We start from the raw sequence: 25,991 nt of genomic DNA, 5'->3' as shown, positions 1-25,991 counted from the left end.
TTAAATTCCCAGTTCCTACTTACTTGAATCTTACTGGACCCTGTCTTCTCCTGGGGACCAGTTACTCAGTCATACTCACATGTTCAGGGGGAGTTGTGACAGTGTTTTAGATTAAAGCATAGCACCAATCCCCGATTTTAAAAATACATTTAACAGAGAATTATTAAGTACACTTTTGGGTCAAAGTGGGAGTTACATGCTGGTGTTATGATCTGGTGTTACAACCCACAGATTAAGTAATTGTATTTAATTTAAATTAGACATTTTTTAAAACTTCATTTGTATGTTTGCTAAAAAGATCTACGATTTGATTAAAATTAATGTATTTTTATACATTAAAAAGATTGTGAGATTTTTTTTCTTTGACAGGTTATCAAAAGAATTAAGTCCTATTGATGTTAGGTTAATTGTAACTACCTCGCAAGAGAGGCAGACCTTAAACAGCAAGAGCTGCCAGTGGCAGATATTTAATCTTAAAGCCTAAGATCATAGGACCGCGGGAGCAAACCGCCAGGCGAAACCACACGGGTAACACCTGTCACTTAGGTCGCTGGCTCCTCCTAGTTAACAAACTAATAAAGGGCAGCCGACGGATTCTCACCTCTTATTTATAGAAGTGTGGTGCTGTGCAATGGACTCGAGCTTTAGATACAGACTTGATATGAACATAAGCAGGCAAAGCGTTGCAGAACATAAAATGTGGGGCAGTAATATTGGAAGGTTTGACGTAAACGACCATTTTCTATAACAAAACAATTTATTCACAAAACAAAACTAAAACTACTACACAGTGAATTTACGTTCCTTTACTGTCACTCCAGTGGCACATTCAAGAACAGCTAATCAACAGCCTGATGGACCCACGGTCTCCTTATCCTGTCGTCGCTGACTGACTAATGACACTAACTGAACACAGTGGTGCCCACTGGTGACGCAAGCTTGCAATCAATATTGTCACGGCTTCACGGTGATCAATACTATAATCACAAAAACTTGACTGGCGCTCGCTGCCCACAACGAGGTACCAAGTAACAAGGCGGTTAATCCAAGAATGATAACCCCTTATAAAAAATCTTACGTTAACACTTGTCTCTCAGGACAATCAAAACAAAAGTTACTCTAATTGAATTTAAACAATTACGTTAATACACACGTGTCTCAACGACACTTAAATGGCAGCAATAACTCGTAAATCAATTAATTACATCAACTTGAAAGTCAAGCATTCGGTGAGTAATTCCCAATTAATTACTGAATACAACAGCCTATTAATTCAGACGAGTATTGATAAAGCCTACTGTCTCTCAACTGACATTTTACTTCCGGTCTTACGACAAGATTACCTTAACGAGGGTAGACTACTGTGCCACACACAAGGTTACAACACTCCGTGTAAACAACAACATCAACACCTGGTGAATTCACTAAGTGGCGATTACTAATTATCTTTAATTAGCTACGAGCGCTTAATCACTCTGTCCGCAGACAGATCTGATCAGTCCAACGAATTATAGCAGCTTAATTACAGCGCAATTGACTCCGATCATAACAGACCGTCAACCCCTTACGTTAATCACTCAATTAACGACAGCTCGTTAAATCGTTAACACTACGTTAGTCTTCACTTGACAATTCCTCCACTGCGTGAACTTCACTGTGACTGTTGCCTTTACACGTCCCTACGTTAATCACAACAATGTTCAACGAACAAGTGACCTCGTTAAGTAAATCGTGACTCCCGGTGATGTTAACTGACTTTAATTCTCACGGAATCCTTCACAGTACACAACGCCTTCCACCAAGGACAACTTGTCTACGGTTTACACACAGTACAACACAGTACATCACAGTACAACACAGTACATCCTTGCCACTCACGGCAAAACTTGTAAATGACTTCCCCCAGTAAATTATCCACCAATAATTCACACTTTACCACAACACAACAGTAAAATTTATAACCAAGGGAAACCTCCCTGTTACCACTTCCACTGCTGAAAAAGGGGATCAAATTACTGCGAATACATACGCGGCACATAGAAAAAAATAGAAGCAAATAACTCACTTTACTCTTCCTCTGAATGTGCCACTAGGTGTCTTCACACACATCAAAAATCACAGTTGGGCCCAACCTCAACTTGATGACGGCAAACAGGGTAGACTCACACGTCTCCAATTCCCATTCACCTCACCAGGTGGTCACAGGGACAGAGGACAGACGGAACACTGGGGGCGAACCCAGCTTCAGAGTTTTATTACCCAAACGGAAACAGTGTACTTACATCAATCATGCGGGCCCGCAACCTTCTCCCACTCACTCATACACACGTCAAAATCACACTCCCGCTGCTGCTGCTGGATGATGACATAGGCGTCCTCACTTCTTACACGTCAGGTGGAGCACAGGGTCCTAGACCACAGGGTTAGCTCCACACACAGAGACCAGGGTGGCACGACACATCGGTTCAGGCAGGCCAGGGTGCGCGCACAACAGCAGGGATGCGGTACCACGCCCTTCCACTTGACACGATACCCCAGGATACGACGGTACACGGTGTTACACGGTACACGAGACCCGAGACGGAGTCGTTCACTGTTCCTCAGAATTAGAACTTTTAAGGTTTCTCTCATAACACTGAAACCTTCTCTAGCACGTCTCACAGCAGTAAATTCAAGCACAGATACGATGGATGGCGGATGTCACTTTCGTAGCCCGATAATTAACAGCCTCACTCAGTCCAGTTGCTCTAAGATGGCGTCCCACAATTACGCGGCTAGATAACAAGTTCACAGGTTCGGTACAAGCACCTTTCCGATTACCGGATTCTTACGCACGGCACACGGGAAGATAGCAAGATGATAGGCGTGACTTTAGTAACGTTGCAGGCGGTATTTCCCGATGCTTGGCCTAGCACGGGAAATTACGTCCTCTGTCAGCAACATTCTAGGTAAGAATGTCTTTTCCCGCCAAGGCTGCCTCTGGGGTACCATGCGGTACCCCTCAGCGTCTTGGCCAATCATGGTTCAGCATTTCTGAGGCCCAGGAGCCCTTGGCCAATGGCGCACCTGCCCCATGACGCTACCCCCTCTCTCACGAGGTGGACACGTGATAGGGGGGGGGGGTCTACGGCCGTTAATCCCCCCATAGCCCCCTCTCTATACTTGACTTGTACAAAATTTCCCTGAACTCAACTCCCTCCTGTAATTTCCTTCACGGACCTGATACAGCGATCAGAATGATATCAATGGCTAGCAAATGTCATGAGCTGTCCAACGACACCCAACACGACTGTGGAAAAGTTATATTCAGAAAGTTGAATCACGGTGCACATCACTGGTGCACTATGCAATTTCGTACTTAATTCAGTGAACGAGAGAGCAGGAAAAATATGTCTCCTGACAAAGATGACTGTATATAAATAATTACAGAATCACTTCTCTGTGACCAAATAAAAACTTCAAAAACGGTATCGTGTTTGCTGAGCTTGGAGAACGCGGCCCCCTGCATGGAGTCCATACATTTTCAATCACAAGACGGAGCTGGAGAAAGATCTAAAGTATGCCACTAGACCAGTCCCAGACTAAGAGGCATGCGTTACGAGGAAATGCAGCGTGAATTGCACCTCAGGTCCCTGGAAGAGAACCTAAAAGCCTTTGAGAGCCTAAAAGCCATACTGACATCATCTCCTATTCTCATGTTCCCTAATTTCAATGACAGATTCATGTTAATCGTCGATGCTTCAGATTATGGCATAGGGGCAGTGTTGACACAAAATATAAGATACAAAAAAAAAAAATGCTAAAGGGATAGGACACCCTTTGGCTTATTATTCCAAGAAATTAACTGATTGTCAACGGAATTATTCAGTGATAGAAAAAGAAACATTGGCCCAGGTGAGCGATGTGCAACACTTTGACGTCTGATGAGTAACGGTTATCCGATTTTGGTCAGTCTTACCATAATCCTTTAGGATCTTTAGGACAGTTCAGCCATAAGAATCTCAGGTTAACCACATGCAGCCTACACCTTAGTATTGAACACATTAATGGAGTTGAGATTGTTGAGTAGTAGATGCCTTATCATGCATCTAAAATGATAATTTGTTTTTGTCAACAAATAAAACAAATTTATTAGAATGGGAGGAGTGACGAAGTTAACGCCATCTGTTGAGTGCAGCCGACCACATTTCTGTTTCTCGGTGGAAGGCTGTGATCTTCTTGACACCTGAGTAGTTTTCTTCTTACTACACAATTTTTACTCCTCAGAAGTGATGTGGGTAGTACCTTGGTCTACATGTCAGTTTACTCAGGACAGTCCTGAACTCAAGACTTGTTCCTGTGGAAAAAAGTTGGGCCAAGTCGATGGAGACTGTAAATTGTCTGTGATAACCAGTGAAATATTGATGTCTGGGACGACGCTCACGGTATGACCTAGATTTGTAAATAGATGGAATTTACATCTGTCTGTCCTCTAAGTCAAGGCTTATTATAAGGGAAGCCAGCTGGAGATCAGCAACACACTAGAGGAGTGTTTCTGTAGAGTCGAAGTGGTGTTTTGACACTGTGTAGGACTGGCCCATGATTTACTGAGAAAGGTGAACTCGCCGGAGTGAGTACCGTAGAAGAAAGGCTCAGAGAATGTACCTAGAGTGTTATGCGATAGAAGACAAAAGGGTTTTATATGAAAGTGACACCTGCGGTGATATGTGTTGTACGTATGTAATAAGTGTATATAGTGACGAAGTACACGTGGTGATGGTTTTGTTTGGTGTTGTTAACTCCCATTCCTGTTGATTGACTATTACTGCCAGTTCCTACTTACTTGGCTTTGACTCGATGTTGGATCTGGTAAGAGGCAATAAGGCTCCATAGAAAGTTTGAGCGGAAAGAAAGACTATTACTGGCTAAGTGACGCCGTAACAGAATCCAAGTTAGGGACACTGGCCTGTTGTTCTGTGCTTCTTGTCTATCCTGACTGAATTAGCTGTATTCCAATTTTGTGGCAGTTTCTCTGTTACCAGTGATTTGTTATACACTATGGAGAGTAATAGGTATAAACTCTGCTCCATCTTCTAGTATCCAAGGTCAGATTCCGGCTGGGCCTACAGCCTTTGTCACATCCAACTCTACCAAATGCTTTGTCACCTCCCCACCGGTAATCTCATACTCCTCCAGCGATGCCTGGTTAGATATTCCCTTTAATATCTTCTAATAGTGAGTGTGGAGAAGAAGGCTGGGAGAGGTGTGTATGTGGAGAAGGCTGGGAAAGGTGTGTATGTGGAGTAGGCTGGGAGAGGTGTGTGTGTTTCTGGAAAAGGTTGGGAGAGGAGTGTGTGTATATATACACACACTCATACTCCAGGATTGGTCTTACATATGTGGTATACAAGGTTCCGAAAGATTCCTTGCACAGGTTTCTGAAGGCAGTTCTGATGTTAGCCAGTCATGCATAAACCACCGATGTTATTCTTTTGATGTGGGATTCGGGAGACAAGGTTGGTGTGATATCAACTCCTGTGTCCTTCTCTCTGTCCATTTCGTGAAGGCCTTCATCTCCCATTCGGTATCCAGTGTCTGGCCTCCTATTTCCTCCATCTAGTTTCATCACCTTACATTTACTTGAGTTGAACTTTAGTAGCCATTTGTTGGACCATTTATTTAGTTTGTCTAGGTCATCTTTTAGCTCAGTGTTTTATTCTGTCTTAATCCTCCTCATAATTTTTTCATCATCAGCAAATATTAAAAGGAACGAGTCTATTCCCTCTGGGAGATCATGTACACATATCAGAAACAGTATAAGTCCAAGGACTGATCCCTGTGAGACTCCTGCCTGCATCTCCAGCTTTTGCACCTACCTCTTGTATGGTACTGTGTCAAAGGCTTTCTAGCAATCCAAAATATGCAGTCTACCCAGCCCTATCTATCTTGCCTGATTTGTGTTGCCTGGTTATAGAATTCAATTAATCCTGTGAGGCATGATTTAACATCCCTGAACCCATGTTGATGTTGTGTTACAAAGTTCTTTCGCTCCAGGTGTTCCACTGTTTTTTGTTCGCACAATCTTCTCTATCATCATGCATGGTATGCAAGTTAGGGACACTGGCCTGTAGTTCAGTGCCTCTTGTTTATCACCCATCTAGCATATCGGTACTACATTGGCCGTCTTCCAAATTCACTTGTTACCAGTGATTTGTTATACGCTATGGAGAGTGGCAGGCACAGCGCTCTGGCTCCTTTCTTTGGTATCCATGGTGAGATTCCATCCGGGCCTATAGCCTTTGTCACATCCAAATCAAGCAGATGCTTCCTTACCTCACCACTGGTAATCACAAACTCCTCTAGTGGTGTCTAGTTAGATATTCCCTCTCTTATTCCTGGGACTTCTCCTTGCTCTACTGTGCGGACCTCTTGAAATTTCTTATTGAGTTCTTCACACACTTCATTTTCGTTTGTTGTGAATCTAACAGTCTCTATCCTCAGTTTCAATACTTGTTCCTTCACCGTTGTTTTTCTCCTGATGTGCCTGTGCAGCAATTTAGCTTAAATCATTGTCTCTCTCGTTATGTCATTTTTTATATTGTGTTTCTGCCTTTCTTCTTACCATGACGTATTCATTCCTGGCGCTCTTTTATCTTTCTCTGCTCTTTAGTGGCCTTTTATTTTCATAGTTTCTCCACGCCCTTGTACTTAGTTGCTTTGCAAGATTACATCTCTGATTAAACCAAGGGTTTCTTCTCTCCATTTCCTTTTATTCCTTTTGAACTGGGGCGAACTTGTCTGCTGCCTCCTTACTCTTCTGCGTGATGTAATCCATCATGTTTTGGGCCGTCTTTCCCCTGAGCTCTGTTTCCCAAACTATATCTGTTAGAAATTTCCTTATCGCCTCATAGTTTCCCTTCAGAAATGCTGCTGCTGCAGCCACTAGGACTGGACGGTAGAGCGACGGTCTCGCTTCCTGAAGGTCGGCGTTTAATCCCCGACCGTCCAAGTGGCTGGGCACTGTTCCGTCCCCCCGTCCCGTCCCAAATCCTTATCCTAACCCCTTCCAAGTGCTATAAAGTTGTTGTGGTTTGGCACTTTCCCTCATGATAATTAATTTAATCCGGAATGCCGGCTTTTTGTTTTCTGGGCCCTTCATTGAGTACTTTAACCCTACTTCGACAAGGTACTCAAACATCAATACACTGTGGACACTCATTCCCACTGGAGCTTCGAAATCGATTTCCCTTATGTCGGAATCGTTCAGGGTGATGACTTGGTCGAGTCTCCATGGTTCATCATTGCCTCTCATTCTGTTTTGTCCCCCTGAAATGCTGACTTAAAAAGTTTCTTGTCGCCCCTTCCAACAGTTTAGCTCTTCATGTTTCCTCACCTCCATGCGGTTCCTTGTTTTCCCACTCTATTCTTCCATGATTTAATTCCACTATGATGAGCAGATGGATTGATTTATACAGGCAGCAGCTGCTGCTCTTTCAGTTACTGAGTTATCCTCCATGTTGTTTCTATCATACTCTTGCCTGGGTCTTCTGTCAATTTGTGGTGGGTTATATATCACTGCTACTAGTACTCTTCGTCCTCCCATCATCATGGTGCCTCTAATGAAGTCTCTGAACCCCTTGCAACCCGGAATATCCATCTCCTCGAAACTCCATTCCTTTATCATTAGTAGAGGCACTCCGCCTTCCACACTTCCTTCGTTATCTTTCCTTATTACAGTGTAGTCCTTGGGCAACAACGCATTCGTTATGATTCGTCAGAGTTTTGTTTCCTTGAGTCTAATTACATCTGGGTTCGCTTCTTGTGCTCTTTCCCAAAGTACACTTGCCTTGCTTGTGATCCCATCTATGTTCGAGGACATGACCTTGAAGCTGACTCTCTTCTGTCCATCCTCAGTTTCTGTTGATTCCACTGTAGTTGTGGGACAAGTAGTTGGAGTAGAAAAACCTGTAGTTGGAGGTGTGTGTGTGTATGTGTGTGGTGAAGAAGGCTGGGAGAGGTGTGTGTGTGTGTGTGTGTGTGGAGAAAAAGGCTGGGAGAGGTGTGTGTGTGTGTGGGGAAGCAGGCTGGGAGAGGTGTGTGTGTGTGTACTCACCTAGTTCACCTAGTTGTGTTTGCGGGGGTTGAGCTCTGGCTCTTTGGTCCCGCCTCTCAAACGTCAATCAACAGGTGTAGAGATTCCTAAGCCTATCGGGCTCTATCATATCTACACTTGAAACTGTGTATGGAGTCAGCCTCCATCACATCACTTCCTAATGCATTCCATTTGTCAACCACTCTGACACTAAAAAAGTTCTTTCTAATATCTCTGTGGCTCATTTGGGCACTCAGTTTCCACCTGTGTCCCCTTGTGCGTGTTCCCCTTGAGTTAAATAGACTGTCTTTATCTACCCTATCAATTCCCTTCAGAATCTTGAATGTGGTGATCATGTCCCCCCTAACTTTTCTGTCTTCCAGCGAAGTGAGGTTTAATTCCCGTAGTCTCTCCTCGTAGCTCATACTTCTCAGCTCGGGTACTAGTCTGGTGGCAAACCTTTGAACCTTTTCCAGTTTAGTCTTATCCTTGACTAGATATGGACTCCATGCTGGGGCTGCATACTCCAGGATTGGCCTGACATATGTGGTATACAAAGTTCTGAATGATTCTTTACACAAGTTTCTGAATGCCGTTCGTATGTTGGCTAGCCTGGCATATGCCGCTGATGTTATCCGCTTGATATGTGCTGCAGGAGACAGGTCTGGCGTGATATCAACCCCCAAGTCTTTTTCCTTCTCTGACTTCTAAAGAATTTCCTCTCCCAGATGATACCTTGTATCTGGCCTCCTGCTCCCAACACCTATCTTCATTACATTACATTTGGTTGGGTTAAACTCTAACAACCATATGTTCGACCATTCTTTCAGCTTGTCTAGGTCTTCTTGAAGCCTCAAACAGTCCTCTTCTGTTTTAATTCTTCTCATAATTTTAGCATCGTCCGCAAACATTGAGAGAAATGAATCGATACCCTCCGGGAGATCATTTACATATATCAGAAACAAGATAGGACCGAGTACAGAGCCCTGTGGGACTCCACTGGTGACTTCACGCCAATCGGAGGTCTCACCCCTCACCGTAACTCTCTGCTTCCTATTGCTTAGATACTCCCTTATCCACTGGAGCACCTTACCAGCTACACCTGCCTGTCTCTCCAGCTTATGTGCCAGCCTGTGTGTGTCTGTGTACTCACCTAGTTGTACTCACCTAGTTGTGTTTGCGGGGGTTGAGCTCTGACTCTTTGGTCCCGCCTCTCAACCGTCAATCAACAGGTGTACAGATTCCTGAGCCTATCGGGCTCTGTCATATCTACACTTGAAACTGTGTATGGAGTCAGCCTCCACCACATCACTTCCTAATGCATTCCATTTGTCAACCACTCTGACACTAAAAAAGTTCTTTCTAATATCTCTGTGGCTCATTTGGGCACTCAGTTTCCACCTGTGTCCCCTTGTGTGTGTTCCCCTTGTGTTAAATAGACTGTCTTTATCTACCCTATCAATCCCCTTCAGAATCTTGAATGTGGTGATCATGTCCCCCCTAACTCTTCTGTCTGTGTGTGTGTGTGTGTGTGTGTGTGTGTGTGAGTGTGTGTGTGTGTATGTACTCGCCTATTTGTGCTTCCGGGGGTTGAGCTTTGGCTCTTTGGTCCCGCCTCTATACTCTCAATCAACTGGTGTACAGATTCCTGAGCCTACTGGGCTCTATCATATCTACATTTAAAACTGTGTATGGAGTCAGCCTCCACCACATCACTGCCTAATGTATTCCATCCGTTAACTACTCTGACACTGAAAAAGATCCTTCTAACGTCTCTGTGGCTCATGTGGGTACTCAGTCTCCACCTGTGTCCCCTTGTTCGCGTCCCACCAGTGTTGAATAGTTTATCCCTATTTCCCCGGTCGATTCCACTGAGGATTTTGTAGGTTGTGATCATGTCTCCCCTTGCTCTTCTGTCTTCCAGTGTCGTAAGGTGCATTTCCCGCAGTCTTTCCTCGTAACTCATGCCTCTTAGTTCTGGGTCTAGTCTAGTGGCATACCTTTGGACTTTTTCCAGCTTCGTCTTGTGCTTGACAAGGTACGGGCTCCATGCTGGGGCCGCATACTCCAGGATTGGTCTTGCATATGTGGTGTACAAGATTCTGAATGATTCCTTACACAGGTTCCTGAACGCTGTGTGTGTGTGTGTATATGTACTCACCTAGTTGTGTTTGCGGGGGTTGAGCTCTGGCTCTTTGGTCCCGCCTCTCAACCGTCAATCAACAGGTGTACAGACTCCTGAGCCTATTGGGCTCTATCATATCTACACTTGAAACTGTGTATGGAGTCAGCCTCCACCACATCACTTCCTAATGCATTCCATTTGTCAACCACTCTGACACTAAAAAGTTCTTTCTAATATCTCTGTGGCTCATTTGGGCGTTCAGTTTCCACCTGTGTCCCCTTGTGCGTGAGCCCCATGTGTTAAATAGCCTGTCTTTATCTACCATATCAATTCCCTTGAGAATCTTGAATGTAGTGATCATGTCCCCCTTAACTCTTCTGTCTTCCAGCGAAGTGACGTTCAATTCCCGCAGTCTCTCCTCGTAGCTCATACCTCTCAGCTCGGGTACTTGTCTGGTGGCAAATCTTTGAATCTTTTCCAGTTTAGTCTTATCCTTGACTAGATATGGACACCATGCTGGGCTGCATACTCCAGGATTGGCCTGACATATGTGGTATACAAAGTTCTGAATGATTCTTTACACAAATTTCCGAATGCCGTTCGTATGTTGGCCAGCCTGGCATATGCCGCTGATGTTATCCTCTTGATATGTGCTGCAGGAGACAGGTCTGGCGTGATATCAACCCCCAAGTCTTTTTCCTTCTCTGACTCCTGAAGGATTTCCTCTCCCAGATGATACCTTGTATTTGGCCTCCTGCTCCCTACACCTATCTTCATTACATTACATTTGGTTGGGTTGAACTCTAACAACCACTTGTTCGACCATTCCTACAGTTTGTCTAGGTCTTCTTGAAGCCTCAAACAATCCTCTTCTGTCTTAATCCTTCTCACAATTTTAGCATCGTTCGCAAACATTGAGAGAAATGAATCGATACCCTCCGGGAGATCATTTACATATATCAGAAACAAGATAGGACCGAGTACAGAGCCCTGTGGGACTCCACTGGTGACTTCACGCCAGTCAGAGGTCTCACCCCTCACCGTAACTCTCTGCTTCCTATTGCTTAGATACTCCCTTATCCACTGGAGCACCTTACCAGCTACACCTGCCTGTCTCTCCAGCTTATGTACCAGCCTCTTATGCGGTACTGTGTCAAAGGCTTTCCGACAATCCAAGAAAATGCAGTCCGCCCTGCCCTCTCTTGCTTGCTTTGTTTGTGTCACCTGGTCATAGAATTCTATTAAGCCAGTCAGGCAAGATTTACCCTCCCTGAACCCATGTTGTCGATTTGTCACGAAGACCCTTCTCTCCAGATGTGCTACCAGGTTTTTTCTCACGATCTTTTCCATCACCTTGCATGGTATACATGTCAAGGATACTGGCCTGTAGTTCAGTGCCTCTTGCCTGTCGCCCTTTTTGTATATTGGGACCACATTTGCCGTCTTCCATATTTCTGGTAGGTCTCCCGTCTCCAGTGACATACTATACACTATGGAGAGTGGCAAGCAAAGTGCCTCTGCACACTCTTTCAGTACCAATGGCATATCCCATCTGGACCAACAGCCTTTCTAACATCCAGATCCAGCAGGTGTCTCTTGACCTCCTCTCTCATAATTTCAAACTCTTCCAAGGCCGCCTGGTTTACGTCACTTTCTCCTAGCAAAATGACCTCACCTTGTTCTGTTGTGAAGACCTCTTGGAACCTCTTGTTGAGTTCATCACACACTTCTTTGTCATTCTCTGTATACCTGTCCTCGCCTGTTCTAAGTTTCACTACCTGTTCTTTCACTGTTGTTTTCCTTCTGATGTGACTTTGGTGTAGCTTTGGTTCGGTCTTGGCTTTGTTTGCTATATCATTTTCATAACTTTTCTCTGCTTCTCTTCTCACCCTGACATACTCATTCCTGGTTCTCTGGTATCTCTTTCTGCTTTCTGGTGTTCTGTTATTCCGGAAGTTCCTCCATGCCCTTTTGTTCAGCTCCTTTGCTTTCATACATTCCCAATTAAACCACGGATTCTTCCTTTGCTTCTCTGTTTTTTCCTGTCGGGCTGGGACAAACCTGCTGACAGCCTCCTGACATTTTTGGGTGGCATAGTCGATCATGTCTTGTACAGACTTGGTTCCGAGTTCTGTGTCCCAATGTTTATCCCATAGGAATTTATTCATCTCCTCATAGTTCCCCTTTCGGTACGCCAGCCCTCTGTTTCCCAGTTTTTTTTTGGGGGTGCTAATTCCTAGCTCAACCAGGTACCCAAAGCTCAATACACTATGATCACTCATTCCCAAGGGGGCTTCCAACTTAACTTCCCTTATATCCAACTAATTCAGGGTAAATATCAAATCAAGCAAGGCTGGTTCATCCCCTCCTCTCATTCTTGTCGGTCCCTTGACGTGTTTACTTAGAAAGGTTCTTGTTGCCACATCCAGCAGCTTAGCTCTCTGTGTCTGGGCCTCCATGTGGACCTCTGTTCCCCCAATCTATCTTCCCATGGTTGAAGTCTCCCATGATTAGTAACCTGGATCTGTTCCTGCTAGCCACAGAAGCTGCTCTCTCTATTATATTGATGGTGGCCAAGTTGTTTCTATTATATTCCTGTCTGGGTCTTCTGACATTCGGTGGGGGGTTATATATGACTACTACTATAATTTTCTGTCCTCCAGTTGCTATGGAGCCAGATATGTAGTCACTGAAACCTTCACAGTTCTGAATTACCATCTCTTCGAAACTCCAACCTTCTCTTAGTAGCAAAGCTGCACCACCTCCTCCTCTCCCTTCTCTCTCTTTCCTCACTACATAGTAGCCCTGTGGAAACACTGCGTTTGTTATGATTTTCGTTAGCTTTGTTTCTGTGAGTGCTATTATGTCTGGGTTTTCTACTAGTGCCCATTCTCAGAGTTCACTTGTTTTATCTGTAATCCCATCTATGTTAGTGTACATTGCCTTGAAGCTCACCTTCTTCAGTTCATTTTCTTATCCCTTTCTTGGCGAGCATTCTGCTGTTGTGGGAAGCTTTTCAGTGGGTGAGAAGATCTGTGAGGTGGTTTGCAGGGTCTCAGAGGAGTTTGGGGTGAGGGGTGGGGGTTTCTGGGAAGGGGGGACAGGTAGGGTGCGGGTTAAGGAGATAGGTGGGACATGGAGGATACGGGGTGAGGGGGGAGGAGGGATAGGGAGGGTTGACCTGACCACACACTAGAAGTTGAAGGGACGACGACGTTTCCATTTATTTTTCTTTCTCTTTCCTTTTCTTTCACTCTTCTCCCCTTTTTGTGTTCGTTGTCTTCTCCTACGCTTCCTTGCTATCCTCTTCTTATTCCTATTAATATCTCCTTCGGTGGTTATAATAGGAGCTGCCTCGTATGGGCCAATAGGCCCTCTGCATTTCTCATTATTACTACTATCCTCTACACCTTACTTTCCTCCTCAGCTCTCTCTTGCCTATTTATTGCCTGTCTCAACCTCCTCATCACAATCGACTTGAGAATGGTCCAGGACAGACCGAAACGTCGTCGTCCCTTCAACTTCTAGTGTGTTGTCTGGTGAACATACTTCAGCCACGTTATTGTGACTCATCGCCTGCACAGGGAGGGTGTATGTGTGTGTGTGTGTGTGTGTGTGCGTATGTGTGTGTGTGTGTACTCACCTAGTTGTACTCACCTAGTTGTGTTTGCGGGGGTTGAGCTCTGGCTCTTTGGTCCCGCCTCTCAACCGTCAATCAACAGGTGTACAGATTCCTGAGCCTATCGGGCTCTGTCATATCTACACTTGAAACTGTGTATGGAGTGAGCCTCCACCACATCACCCCCTAATGCATTCCATTTGTCAACCACTCTGACACTAAAAAAGTTCTTTCTAATATCTCTGTGGCTCATTTGGGCACTCAGTTTCCACCTGTGTCCCCTTGTGCGTGTTCCCCTTGTGTTAAATAGAATGTCTTTATCTACCCTATCAATCCCCTTCAGAATCTTGAATGTGGTGATCATGTCCCCCCTAACTCTTCTGTCTTCCAGCGAAGTGAGGTTTAATTCCCGTAGTCTCTCCTCGTAGCTCATACCTCTCAGCTCGGGTACTAGTCTGGTGGCAAACCTTTGAACCTTTTCCAGTTAAGTCTTATCCTTGACTAGATATGGACTCCATGCTGGGGCTGCATACTCCAGGATTGGCCTGACATATGTGGTATACAAAGTTCTGAATGATTCTTTACACAAGTTTCTTAAATGCCGTTCGTATGTTGGCCAGCCTGGCATATGCCGCTGATGTTATCCGCTTGATATGTGCTGCAGGAGACAGGTCTGGCGTGATATCAACCCCCAAGTCTTTTTCCTTCTCTGACTCCTGAAGAATTTCCTCTCCCAAATGATACCTTGTATCTGGCCTCCTGCTCCCTACACCTATCTTCATTACATTACATTTGGTTGGGTTAAACTCTAACAACCATTTGTTCGACCATTCCTTCAGCTTGTCTAGGTCTTCTTGAAGCCTCAAACAGTCCTCTTCTGTTTTAATCCTTCTCATAATTTTAGCATCGTCCGCAAACATTGAGAGAAATGAATCGATACCCTCCGGGAGATCATTTACATATATCAGAAACAAGATAGGACCGAGTACAGAGCCCTGTGGGACTCCACTGGTGACTTCACGCCAATCGGAGGTCTCACCCCTCACCGTAACTCTCTGCTTCCTATTGCTTAGATACTCCCTTATCCACTGGAGCACCTTACCAGCTACACCTGCCTGTCTCTCCAGCTTATGTACCAGCCTCTTATGCGGTACTGTGTCAAAGGCTTTCCGACAATCCAAGAAAATACAGTCCGCCCAGCCTTCTCTTTCTTGCTTAATCTGTGTCACCTGATCGTAGAATTCTATCAAGCCTGTAAGGCAAGATTTACCCTCCCTGAATCCATGTTGGCGATTTGTCACGAAGTCCCTTCTCTCCAGATGTGTTACCAGGTTTTTTCTCACGATCTTCTCCATCACCTTGCATGGTATACAAGTCAAGGACACTGGCCTGTAGTTCAGTGCGTCTTGTCTGTCGCCCTTTTTGTATATTGGGACCACATTCGCCGTCTTCCATATTTCTGGTAGGTCTCCCGTCTCTAGTGATTTACTATACACTATGGAGAGTGGCAAGCAAAGTGCCTCTGCACACTCTTTCAGTACCCATGGTGAGATCCCATCTGGACCAACCGCCTTTCTAACATCCAGATCCAGCAGGTGTCTCTTGACCTCCTCTCTCGTAATTTCGAACTCCTCCAAGGCCGCCTGGTTTACCTCCCTTTCTCCTAGCACAGTGACCTCACCCTGTTCTATTGTGAAGACCTCCTGGAACCTCTTGTTGAGTTCCTCACACACCTCTCTGTCATTCTCTGTATACCTGTCCTCGCCTGTTCTAAGTTTCAATACCTGTTCTTTCACTGTTGTTTTCCTTCTGATGTGACTGTGGAGTAGCTTTGGTTCGGTCTTGGCTTTGTTTGCTATATCATTTTCAAAATTTTTCTCTGCTTCTCTTCTCACCCTGACGTACTCATTCCTGGTTCTCTGGTATCTCTCCCTGCTTTCTGGTGTTCTGTTATTCCGGAAGTTCCTCCACGCCTTTTTGTTCAGTTTCTTCGCTTCCATACATGCCCTATTATACCATGGATTCTTCTGTTGCTTCTCGGATTTTTCCCTTTGGGCCGGGATGCACCTGTTTACTGCCTCCTGACACTTTTGGGTAACATAGTCCATCATACCCTGTACAGACTTGTCTCTGAGGTCTGTGTCCCAAGGTATTTCATTTAGGAAACTTCTCATCTGTTCATAATTCCCCTTTCGGTATGCCAGCCTTTTGATTCCTAGTTCTTTTTGGGGGGAGATAAGTCCTAGCTCTACCAGGTACTCAAAGTTCAATACACTGTGGTCACTCATTCCCAAGGGTGCTTCCATCTTAACTTCCCTTATATCCCATTCATTTAGGGTAAATATCAAATCAAGCATTGCTGGTTCATCTTCTCCTCTCATTCTTGTTGGCTCTTTGGTATGCTGGCTTAGAAAGTTTCTTGTTGCCACGTCCAGCAGCTTAGCTCTCCATGTTTCTGGTCCTCCATGCGGGTCTCTGTTCTTCCAATCTATCTTCCCATGGTTGAAGTCTCCCATAATTAGTAGTCCAGATCCATTCCTGCTAGCAACAGAAGCTGCTCTTTCTATTATGTTAATGGTGGCCATGTTGTTTCTATCATATTCCTGTCTAGGTCTTCTGTCATTTGGTGGTGGATTATATATGACTGCGACTATAATTTTTTTCCCTCCATTTGTTACAGTACCTGCTATGTAGTCACTGAAACCTTCACAGCCCTGAATATCCATCTCCTCAAAATCCCAGCCTTTTCTTACCAGCAGAGCTACACCACCCCCACCTCTTCCTTCCCTCTCTTTCCGCATAACATAATAGTCCTGTGGGAACACTGCATTTGTTATTGTTTTCGTGATCTTTGTTTCTGTGAGGGCTATTATGTCTGGGTTTTCCTCTAATACCAGTTCTCCAAGCTCATTTGCTTTATTTGTAATTCCATCTATGTTAGTGTACATCGCTTTGAGGCTCACTTTCTTCTGTCCCTTCTCAAATCGCCTCCTTGGTGAGTGTTCTGCTGGTGGGGGAGGCTGTTCCATGGGTGTGAGGACCTGTGAGGTGGGTAACAGGATCTCAGAGGATACTGGAATGAGGGGCGGGGGATCCAGTGAAGGGGGAGGGACAGGGAGGGTATGGGGTGAAAGGGGAGGGAGGACGGGAAGGAAAGGGGGGGAGGGAGGACTCGGGAGGAGGGGAGGGGTAGAAGGGTGGGGATTGGGTGCGGGGGGAGGGAGATTTGGCTGAACTTTTGAGTGGGGGCAGGGAGGGTTTGGGGTAGGGGGGTTTTCTATGCAGAGGAGGGAGGCGGGGTTGTCCTCCCTTCTGGTGTTACTGGGTAGCTGGTTGTGGGTTCCCCCCTCGCCTCTGGGGGTGTTGTGTTGGGAGCTGTGACTTTCTGGTTTTCCCCTCTCGCCCTGCGCCTCATCCTTGCTTCTGCCGCCACGGCTCTCTCCTCCCTTGTCATGTCTCACTGGAGGAATACATTTTTAAAATTTTCCCACGTTTTTCAGGGAGCTCTTCCTTGATAGGATCCTCTCCTTTGTGTTCTCGTTTGCAAACACTATCTTTATCATTCGGTCTCGGTCTTTGTTGTACCGGCCTAGCCTGAAAACCTTCTCAATGCTATGCTCGGCCCCTTCCATGTCTAGTGCCTTTAGTACTTCATTCACTGCTGCTTTGTCCTTGTCATTCCACTCTGTCCTATTGGTACCTTCCTGTTCCCTAATACCCACAGCAACCACTGATCTTTTCCTTTCCAGCAGTTGGCTAGTGGAGCGTGCCGCCTCCTGCGAGGTGGCTGCTTTCATGGCCACCTCCATCACTGCAGTCATTACTTCAGAGTTATTTTTTTTTAGTATTTCCGCAAATGTTGCTTTTATTGTGGCACTCTCATCCAGAAAACTATTACCACCTTCTCCCTGGGTGGTTTTCTGATTCTCAGCCTCGATACCATTCTCTTTGAGGGTTCTAATCTCCTCCTTTGCTGCTGTCAGCTCTCTTTTCAGGTTGCTTATTTCATTCTTCATTTCCTGCATCATTTCTTGCATCTCACTCTTGATGTCCTCCAGAAACTGGGCGAACATTTCCTTCATCTCGTCACCTTGGCTCTTTCCTGCTCCCCTGGGACCTCTGGCTGCCATCTTGACCCTGTTGGGATGGAGGAGGGAGAGAGAGAGAGAGGGGGAGAGAGAGAGAGAGAGAGAGAGAAAGGGAGTGATAAAGGGAGAGATAAATGGGTGGGTGGGGGGGGATCCGACCCTTCCACTGAAGTGAGAAGAAGGTAGAAGGGGAGGGTGGGGAGGAGATGGAGAGAGAGGCGGGAGGGAGAGGAGAGGGAGAGAGTGGATGAGGAAGGGAGCGGGTGAGGAAGAGAGCGGGTAAGGGAGAGAGAGGGGGGGAGGTGTGTGTGTGTGTGTGTGGGCAGAGAGGGAGGGGGAAGGAAAGAGAGGGAGGGGGAGGGAGGGGGAAGGAAAGAGAGGGAGGGAGAGGGGGAGGGAGGGAGAGGGGGAGGGAGGGAGGGAGGGAGGGAGGGAGGGAGAGATAGAGAGAGAGAGAGAGAGAGAGAGAGAGAGAGAGAGAGAGAGAGAGAGAGAGAGAGAGAGAGCAGGAGAGAGAGCAGGAGAGAGATAGTGGGAGTGGGAGAGAGGGAGTGGGAGAGAGGGAGAGTGGGGAGGGGAAGAGTGTGTGTATGGGCGATGCGGGGGACTGGGGGTGGGGGGGGGGGCGGAGATGGCGACTAAGTCAGGTCAGGTCAGGTGGTGGGGTCAAGAGGGGGGGGGATAGTAAGTCCTATCCCAGGTGTTAATGCCTTTTCCCCTGACTGAACAATTGTGTGTGTGTGTGTGCGTGCACGTGTGTGTGTGCGTGCACGTGTGTGTGTGCGTGCACGTGTGTGTGTGTCCGTTTTAGCGTGTGCACACTTGTGTGCGTGTATACGTACGTGGGCGGGCGTGCTTGTATGTGTCAAGATATCCCTTATGCGTTACCTCTGCCTAAATGAGCCACTCTGAGATTTTTAAATATATTTGATATCCTGAACGAGAATTTGATAATCTTTTACCTCAATCTGTACACCTGATTAATTGACCAGAGAGGGGTACATGTGTGTGTGTGTGTGTGTGTGTGTGTGTGTGTGTGTGTGTGTGTGTGTGTGTGTGTGTACTCACCTAGTTGTACTCACCTAGTTGTGTTTGGGGGGTTGAGCTCTGGCTCTTTGGTCCCGCCTCTCAACCGTCAATCAACAAGTATACAGATTCCTGAGGCTACTGGGCTCTAACATATCTGCATTTAAAACTGTGTATGGAGTAAGCCTCCACCACATCACTGCTTAATGCATTCCATCCGTTAACTACTCTGACACTGAAAAAGTTCCTTCTAATGTCTCTGTGGCTCATGTGGGTACTCAGTTTCCACCTGTGTCCCCTTGTTCCCGTCCCACCAGTGTTGAATAGTTCATCCTTGTTTACCCGGTCGATTCCTCTGAGGATTTTGTAGGTTGTGATCATGTCTCCCCTTACTCTTCTGTCTTCCAGTGTCGTAAGGTGCATTTCCCGCAGCCTTTCCTCGTAACTCATGCCTCTTATTTCTGGGACTAGTCTAGTGGCATACCTTTGGACTTTTTCCATCTTCGTCTTGTGCTTGACAAGGTACGGGCTCAATGCTGGGGCCGCATACTCCAGGATTGGTCTAACATATGTGGTGTACAAGATTCTGAATGATTCCTTACACAGGTTCCTGAACGCTGTTCTGATGTTAGCCAGCCTCGCATATGCTGCAGACGTTATTCTTTTTATGTGGGCTTCAGGAGACAGGTTTGGTGTGATATCAACTCCTAGATCTTTCTCTCTGTTCGTTTCATTAAGTGCTTCACCTATTATTCTGTATCCTGTGTCTGGCCTCCTATTTCCACTGCCTAGTTTCATTACTTTGCATTTACTCGGGTTGAACTTCAACAGCCATTTGTTGGACCATTCACTCAGTCTGTCTAGGTCATTTTGTATTCTGTCTAGGTTACTATCGTCCTCAGTTTCAATCCTCCTCATAATTTTTGCATCATCGGCAAACATTGAGAGAAACGATTCTATACCCTCTGGGAGATCATTTACATATATCAGAAACAGTATAGGTCCAAGGACTGACCCCTGCGGGACTCCGCTCGTAACGTCTCGCCAATCTGAGACCTCACCCCGTACACTGACTCGTTGTCTCCTGTTGCTTAGGTACTCCTGTATCCAACGGAGTACCTTCCCTTTCACTCCAGCCTGCATCTCCAGCTTTTTCACTAGCCTCTTGTGTGGCACTGTATCAAAGGCTTTCTGACAATCCAAAAATATGCAGTCTGTCCACCCTTCTCTTTCTTGCCTTATTTTTGTTGCCTGGTCGTAGAATTCAAGTAACCCTGTGAGGCAGGACCTGCCATCCCTGAATCCATGTTGATGCTGTGTTACAAAGCTCTTTCGCTCCAGATGCTCCACTAGCTTTCTTCGCACAATCTTCTCCATGAGCTTGCATGGTATGCAGGTTAGGGACACTGGCCTGTAATTCAGTGCCTCCTGTCTATCTCCTTTCTTGTATATCGGGACTACGTTAGCTGCTTTCCAAATTTCTGGCAGTCCCCCCTTTTGCCAGTGATTTGTTATACACTATGGAGAGTGGTAGGCACAGTTCTTCTACTCCTTCCTTTAGTATCCAAGAGGAGATTCTATCTGGGCCTATAGCCTTTGTCATATCCAACTCTAGTAAACACTTCCTTACTTCCCCGCTGGTAATCTCAAACTCTTCCAGTGGTTCCTGGTTAGCTATTCCCTCTTTTATCTCTGGGATTTCTCCTTGCTCTAAGGTGAAGACCTCTTGGAACTTCTTATTCAGTTCCTCACACACTTCCTTGTCGTTTGTAGTGAATCCTTCTGCCCCTATCCTTAATTTCATAATCTGTTCCTTTACTGTTGTTTTTCTCCTGATGTGGCTATGCAGCAATTTAGGCTGAGTCTTTGCCATGCTTGCGATGTCATTTTCGTATTGTCTCTCTGCCTCCCTTCTCATCCTGACATATTCATTCCTGGCATTCTGGTATCTCTCTCTGCTCTCCAGTGTCCTGTTATTCCTATTGTTTCTCGATGCCCTTTTACTTTGCTGCTTAGCTAGCCTACATCTCTGATTAAACCATGGGTTTCTCATCTTCATTTCACTGTTTTCCTTTTGGGCTGGGACAAACTTGTTTGCTGCGTCCTTGCATTTTTGCGTGATGTAGTCCATCATATCTTGGGCCGTCTTTTCCCTGAGCTCTGTTTCCCATGCTACATCTGTTAGGAATTTTCTTATCTCCTCATAGTTTCCCTTTCGGTATGCTAACCTTTTGGTTTCGGTATCCCTCCTCGAGTTCAATAACCCTTCTTCAATCAGGTACTCAAACACCAATACACTGTGGTAGCTCATTCCTACTGGGGCCTCAAAACCGATTTCTCTTATGTCGGAGTCGTTCAGGGTGAAGACCAGGTCGAGTCTCGCTGGTTCGTCATTCCTCTCATCCTTGTGGGTTCTCTGACATGCTGGGTTAAGAAGTTTCTAGTCACCACCTCCAGTAGTTTGGCTCTCCACGTATCCTCGCCTCCATGCGGTTCCTTGTTCTTCCATTCAATCCTTCCGTGATTGAAGTCCCCCATGATGAGCAGGTGGGATCTATTTTTACAGGCAGCAGAGGCTGCCCTCTCAATTATAGTGTTAACTGCCATGTTGCTGTTGTCATACTCTTGACTGGGTCTTCTGTCATTTGGTGGAGGGTTGTATATTACTGCTACTACTATCCTTGGTCCTCCCATTGTCATGGTGCCTGCTATGTAGTCTCTGAAACCCTCAAAGCCCGGGATAGCTATCTCCTTAAAATTCCATTCCTTTCTCATGAGTAGGGCCATTCCGCCTCCTCCCCTACCTTCCCTCTCTTTCCTTATTACTGTGTACTCCTGGGGAAACACGGCATTCGTTATGATTGTGTGTGTGTGTGTGTGTGTGTGTGTAGGTGTGTGTGTGTGTGTGTGTGTGTGTGTGTGTGTGTAGGTGTGTGTGTGTGTGTGTGTGTGTGTGTACTCGCCTAGTTGTACTCACCTAGTTGTGCTTGCGGGGGTTGAGCTCTGGCTCTTTGGACCCGCCTCTCAACCGTCAATCAACAGGTGTACAGATTCCTGAGCCTATTGGGCTCTATCATATCTACACCTGAAACTCTGTATGGAGTCAGCCTCCACCACATAACTTCCTAATGCATTCCATTTGTCAACCACTCTGACACTAAAAAAGTTCTTTCTAATATCTCTGTGGCTCATTTGGGCACTCAGTTTCCACCTGTGTCTTCTAGTGCGTGTGCCCCTTGTGTTAAACAGCCTGTCTTTATCTACCCTGTCGATTCCCTTGAGGATCTTGAATGTGGTGATCATGTCCACCCTAAGTCTTCTGTCTTCCAACGAAGTGAGGTTTAATTCCCGTAGTCTCTCCTCGTAGCTCGTACCTCTCAGCTCGGGTACTAGTCTGGTGGCAAACCTTTGAACCTTTTCCATTTTAGTCTTATGCTTGACTAGATATGGACTCCATGCTGGGGCTGCATACTCCAGGATTGGCCTGACATATGTGGTATACAAAGTTCTGAATGATTCTTTACACAAGTTTCTGAATGCCGTTCGTATGTTGGCCAGCCTGGCATATGCCGCTGATGTTATCCGCTTGATATGTGCTGCAGGAGACAGGTCTGGCGTGATATCAACCCCCAGGTCTTTCTCTCTCTCGGACTCTTGAAGTATTTCATCTCCCAAGTGATACCTTGTATCTGGTCTCCTGCTTCCTACCCCTATCTTCATTACATTACATTTGCATTAATTAATTAAAACAGCCATTTGTTCGACCATTCCTGCAGCTTGTCCAGGTCTTCTTGAAGCCTCAAGCTGTCCTCCTCTGTCTTAATCCTTCTCATAATTTTGGCGTCGTCAGCAAACATTGAGAGGAATGAGTCTATACCCTCTGGGAGATCATTTACGTATATCAGAAACAAGATAGATCCAAGTACAGAGCCCTGTGGGACTCCACTGGTGACTTCACGCCAGTCTGAGGTCTCACCCCTCACTGTAACTCTCTGCTTCCTATTGTTTAGGTACTCCCTTATCCACTGGAGCACCCTACCAGTTACTCCTGCCTGTTTCTCTAGCTTATGCATCAACCTTTTATGGGGTACTGTGTCAAAGGCTTTCCGACAGTCCAAAAAAATGCAGTCCGCCCACCCTTCTCTTTCTTGTTTAATCTTTGTCACCTGATCGTAGAATTCTATCAATCCTGTAAGGCAAGATTTACCCTCCCTGAACCCATGTTGATGGGTTGTCACGAAGTCTCTTCTCTCCAGATGTGTTACTAGTTTTTTTCTCACAATCTTCTCCATCACCTTGCATTGTATACAAGTTAAGGACACTGGCCTGTAGTTTAGTGCCTCTTGTCTGTCACCCTTTTTGTATATTGGTACTATATTAGCAGTCTTCCATATTTCTGGTAGGTCCCCCGTTTCCAGTGACCTACTATACACTATGGAGAGTGGTAGGCAAAGTACTCCTGCACACTCTTTCAATACCCATGGCGAGATTCCATCCGGCCCAACAGCTTTTCTCACATCCAGCTCCAATAGGAGCTTCTTGACCTCATCTCTTGTAATTTCGAACCTATCCAAGGTCACCTGGTTTGCTGCCACCTCTTCTAGCGCCGCGACATCTCCCTCTTCTATTGTAAAGACCTCCTGGAACCTTTTGTTGAGTTCTTCACACACCTCTTTGTCATTCTCTGTGTACCTGTCCTCGCTCACCCTAAGTTTCATCACCTGTTCCTTCACTGTTGTCTTCCTCCTGATGTGACTGTGTAGTAGCTTTGGTTCGGTCTTGGCTTTATTAGCTATATCATTTTCATACCTTTTCTCAGCTGCTCTTCTCACACTAACATACTCGTTCCTGGTTCTCTGGTATCTCTCTCTACTTTCTGGTGTTCTGTTATTACGGAATGCCCAATGCTCCATGCCCTTTTGTTCAGCTCCTTTGCTTTCATACATTCCTTATTAAACCATGGATTCTTCCTTTGCTTCTCTGTTTTTTCCTGTCGGGCTGGGACAAACCTGCTTACAGCCTTCTGACATTTTTGGGTGACATAGTCCATCATGTCTTGTACTGTGGGACATTTGGGGCTTGACTCTATTTATTTAAATATTAATGTAATGAAATTCTATTACGAAGGACCACCCGCTTTTATAGTAAAGAGGGAAACTAAGAAAATAAGATCATTAGAAAATTCCTAGATGAACCAGTAACTATGGATAAAATACTAGAGAATATGATCACTTATATAATTAATGGGCTGTATAATTAACTGAATCAAAGCCTCAAACACCTACATTGGGGGGTTATTACTGGAACTCAATATGACCAGGAACTAGTGTGGTTCGTTCACCAGTCCAGTATGTAATAATCTAATCCTATGACCATTTATAGAATTATTATCTTTATCACCAATAAGAACATAGATTAAGAACATGAGAATGATAATTATAATAAACACATGCCAATCCAAAGAAACAGTGTTCTGCATGTAAAGGAATACAGATAATAGAATTCAAGGAATACGGAAAGAGTCTTAGCTTGAAGACGATTTCCAAGAAGTTGGTTACGACTCATCCTCAGATTCTCCTGGACTCGTCATGGAACACTGAGAGATGATTAACATGGGAAATGACAGCTCGGAGAATTCTTCACACACGCTGTAAATCAAATTATATTCAGTAGCAACAGATAAAGCTGCTAGACATCTATGTTCAAGAAATTTAGATTAAATAATGAAGGTAAATAATAACCTGTGGTTTTTTATTGTCGCTCTGCGTCACGACAAGCTACCCAGCTATAACCCCCACCTAGATGATGCATCAAATAAGGATAAAGGTACTTAGCTAATATGGGCACTGTGTAAGTTAAGGCTTGCCGAAGTTCGCGTCCTAGGTTCAGGCTTCGTAATAACGAACACGTGGTGTCTAGCCTAGCCTAGATGCTGACGCGTTTCACTGGCCGGTCACGTTGAAATACACGGAACTAAATTTAACAGGTTCTGGCCGAATGTCAAATTAAATCTCTTGACAATTCAACTCGTTGTGTAAAGTGACACTGACACCAGCAAAGTTATTGTCTGCAAAGGTTCTTCACACCTCATAGTGGCGACTTTCTTCTGGAGCTCTTGGTGGCGTCTACCCTGGTGGCTGGGGTAATGGCGTCTCTCTCTGAGCGCGTCGCCTCGTGTACTCGCGTCTCCTCTGCCCCGCTCCGCGTCCATGCGTTTGCTACACAAATTATTTATTACGGATATTATCATTTCTCGCAGTTGTGATTGAAATGCTCGGATAAGGACGGGTTCATTATTCAGAGGAGTTAAATATTATTATTTGCCCATTTTACGATGGTAAACGAGCAATGGAGATGAATTAAAGTCTCTCCAGGGCATTCACGCGTGACGTTAAATTTATTACTAGATAACAGTTATAACTATAAACGCTCTATTTGGCATTAGTTGGGGATCAGTTTATCTGTAATTAATTATCACACAGAACACCGTTGTTTTATAGAGAATCAAATTCAATTCTCAGACACACTGGATATAATTGTATTTATTAAAATGGAATCTGATGCAATACTGGCGTCTGGTGACGTAAGAATTCTAGCCTTATTGCACAGATGTAATTATTAGTACATGTGAACTCTACGTTTGGTTAATTTTAATTACTACAATGATTAGTAGAATTAGTAATAAATAATGAGAATACAACAGTGTTGTATTTAGTGTTGGAAATTTCCAACATAACTCCGGGGGGAGGATTCTAGGGTCGCAGTATAATGTGGAGTACTGACACACCCATCCCGAAGTTGGTATTAATATTAGTATATTAGTATGTTAGTATGTTAGTACACACATAACGAATGTCCCGTATTTGTCAGGTTAAATGGAACATGTTATTATGAATTACTTATAGCCTATACAACAATTAAGAATTTAAATCAAACAATTCAAATAACTGAGAATCTACTGTGATGAGAATGTCTTGGGTCATAGTGACTTGTAATGGTTTGTTACTTGACACCACACCACAGTATCATCATGGTTGCTTAAATTGGATGTAAAGTTATTTG

The 25,991-nt window shown here is 45.1% G+C and overlaps 1 protein-coding gene across 1 annotated transcript in view; it reads left to right on the top strand.

The window, feature by feature from the left end:
* Positions 1-3,590: 3,590 nt before the first annotated feature.
* Positions 3,591-25,991, top strand: part of LOC138367840 (uncharacterized) — a 455,100-nt gene continuing 432,699 nt past the window's right edge. Inside the window, exons 1-2 of the mRNA XM_069329821.1 lie at positions 3,591-3,750; positions 4,267-4,424. Coding sequence (XP_069185922.1) covers positions 3,591-3,750; positions 4,267-4,424 — 318 coding nt within the window. The remainder of the gene's footprint in view (positions 3,751-4,266; positions 4,425-25,991) is intronic.

This window comes from Procambarus clarkii, chromosome 23 (genome assembly GCF_040958095.1).
Source record: "Procambarus clarkii isolate CNS0578487 chromosome 23, FALCON_Pclarkii_2.0, whole genome shotgun sequence".
NCBI classification, from domain to species: domain Eukaryota; kingdom Metazoa; phylum Arthropoda; class Malacostraca; order Decapoda; family Cambaridae; genus Procambarus; species Procambarus clarkii.
Note: the sequence above shows the minus strand (reverse complement) of the source record. Positions and strands in the feature narration are given on the sequence as shown.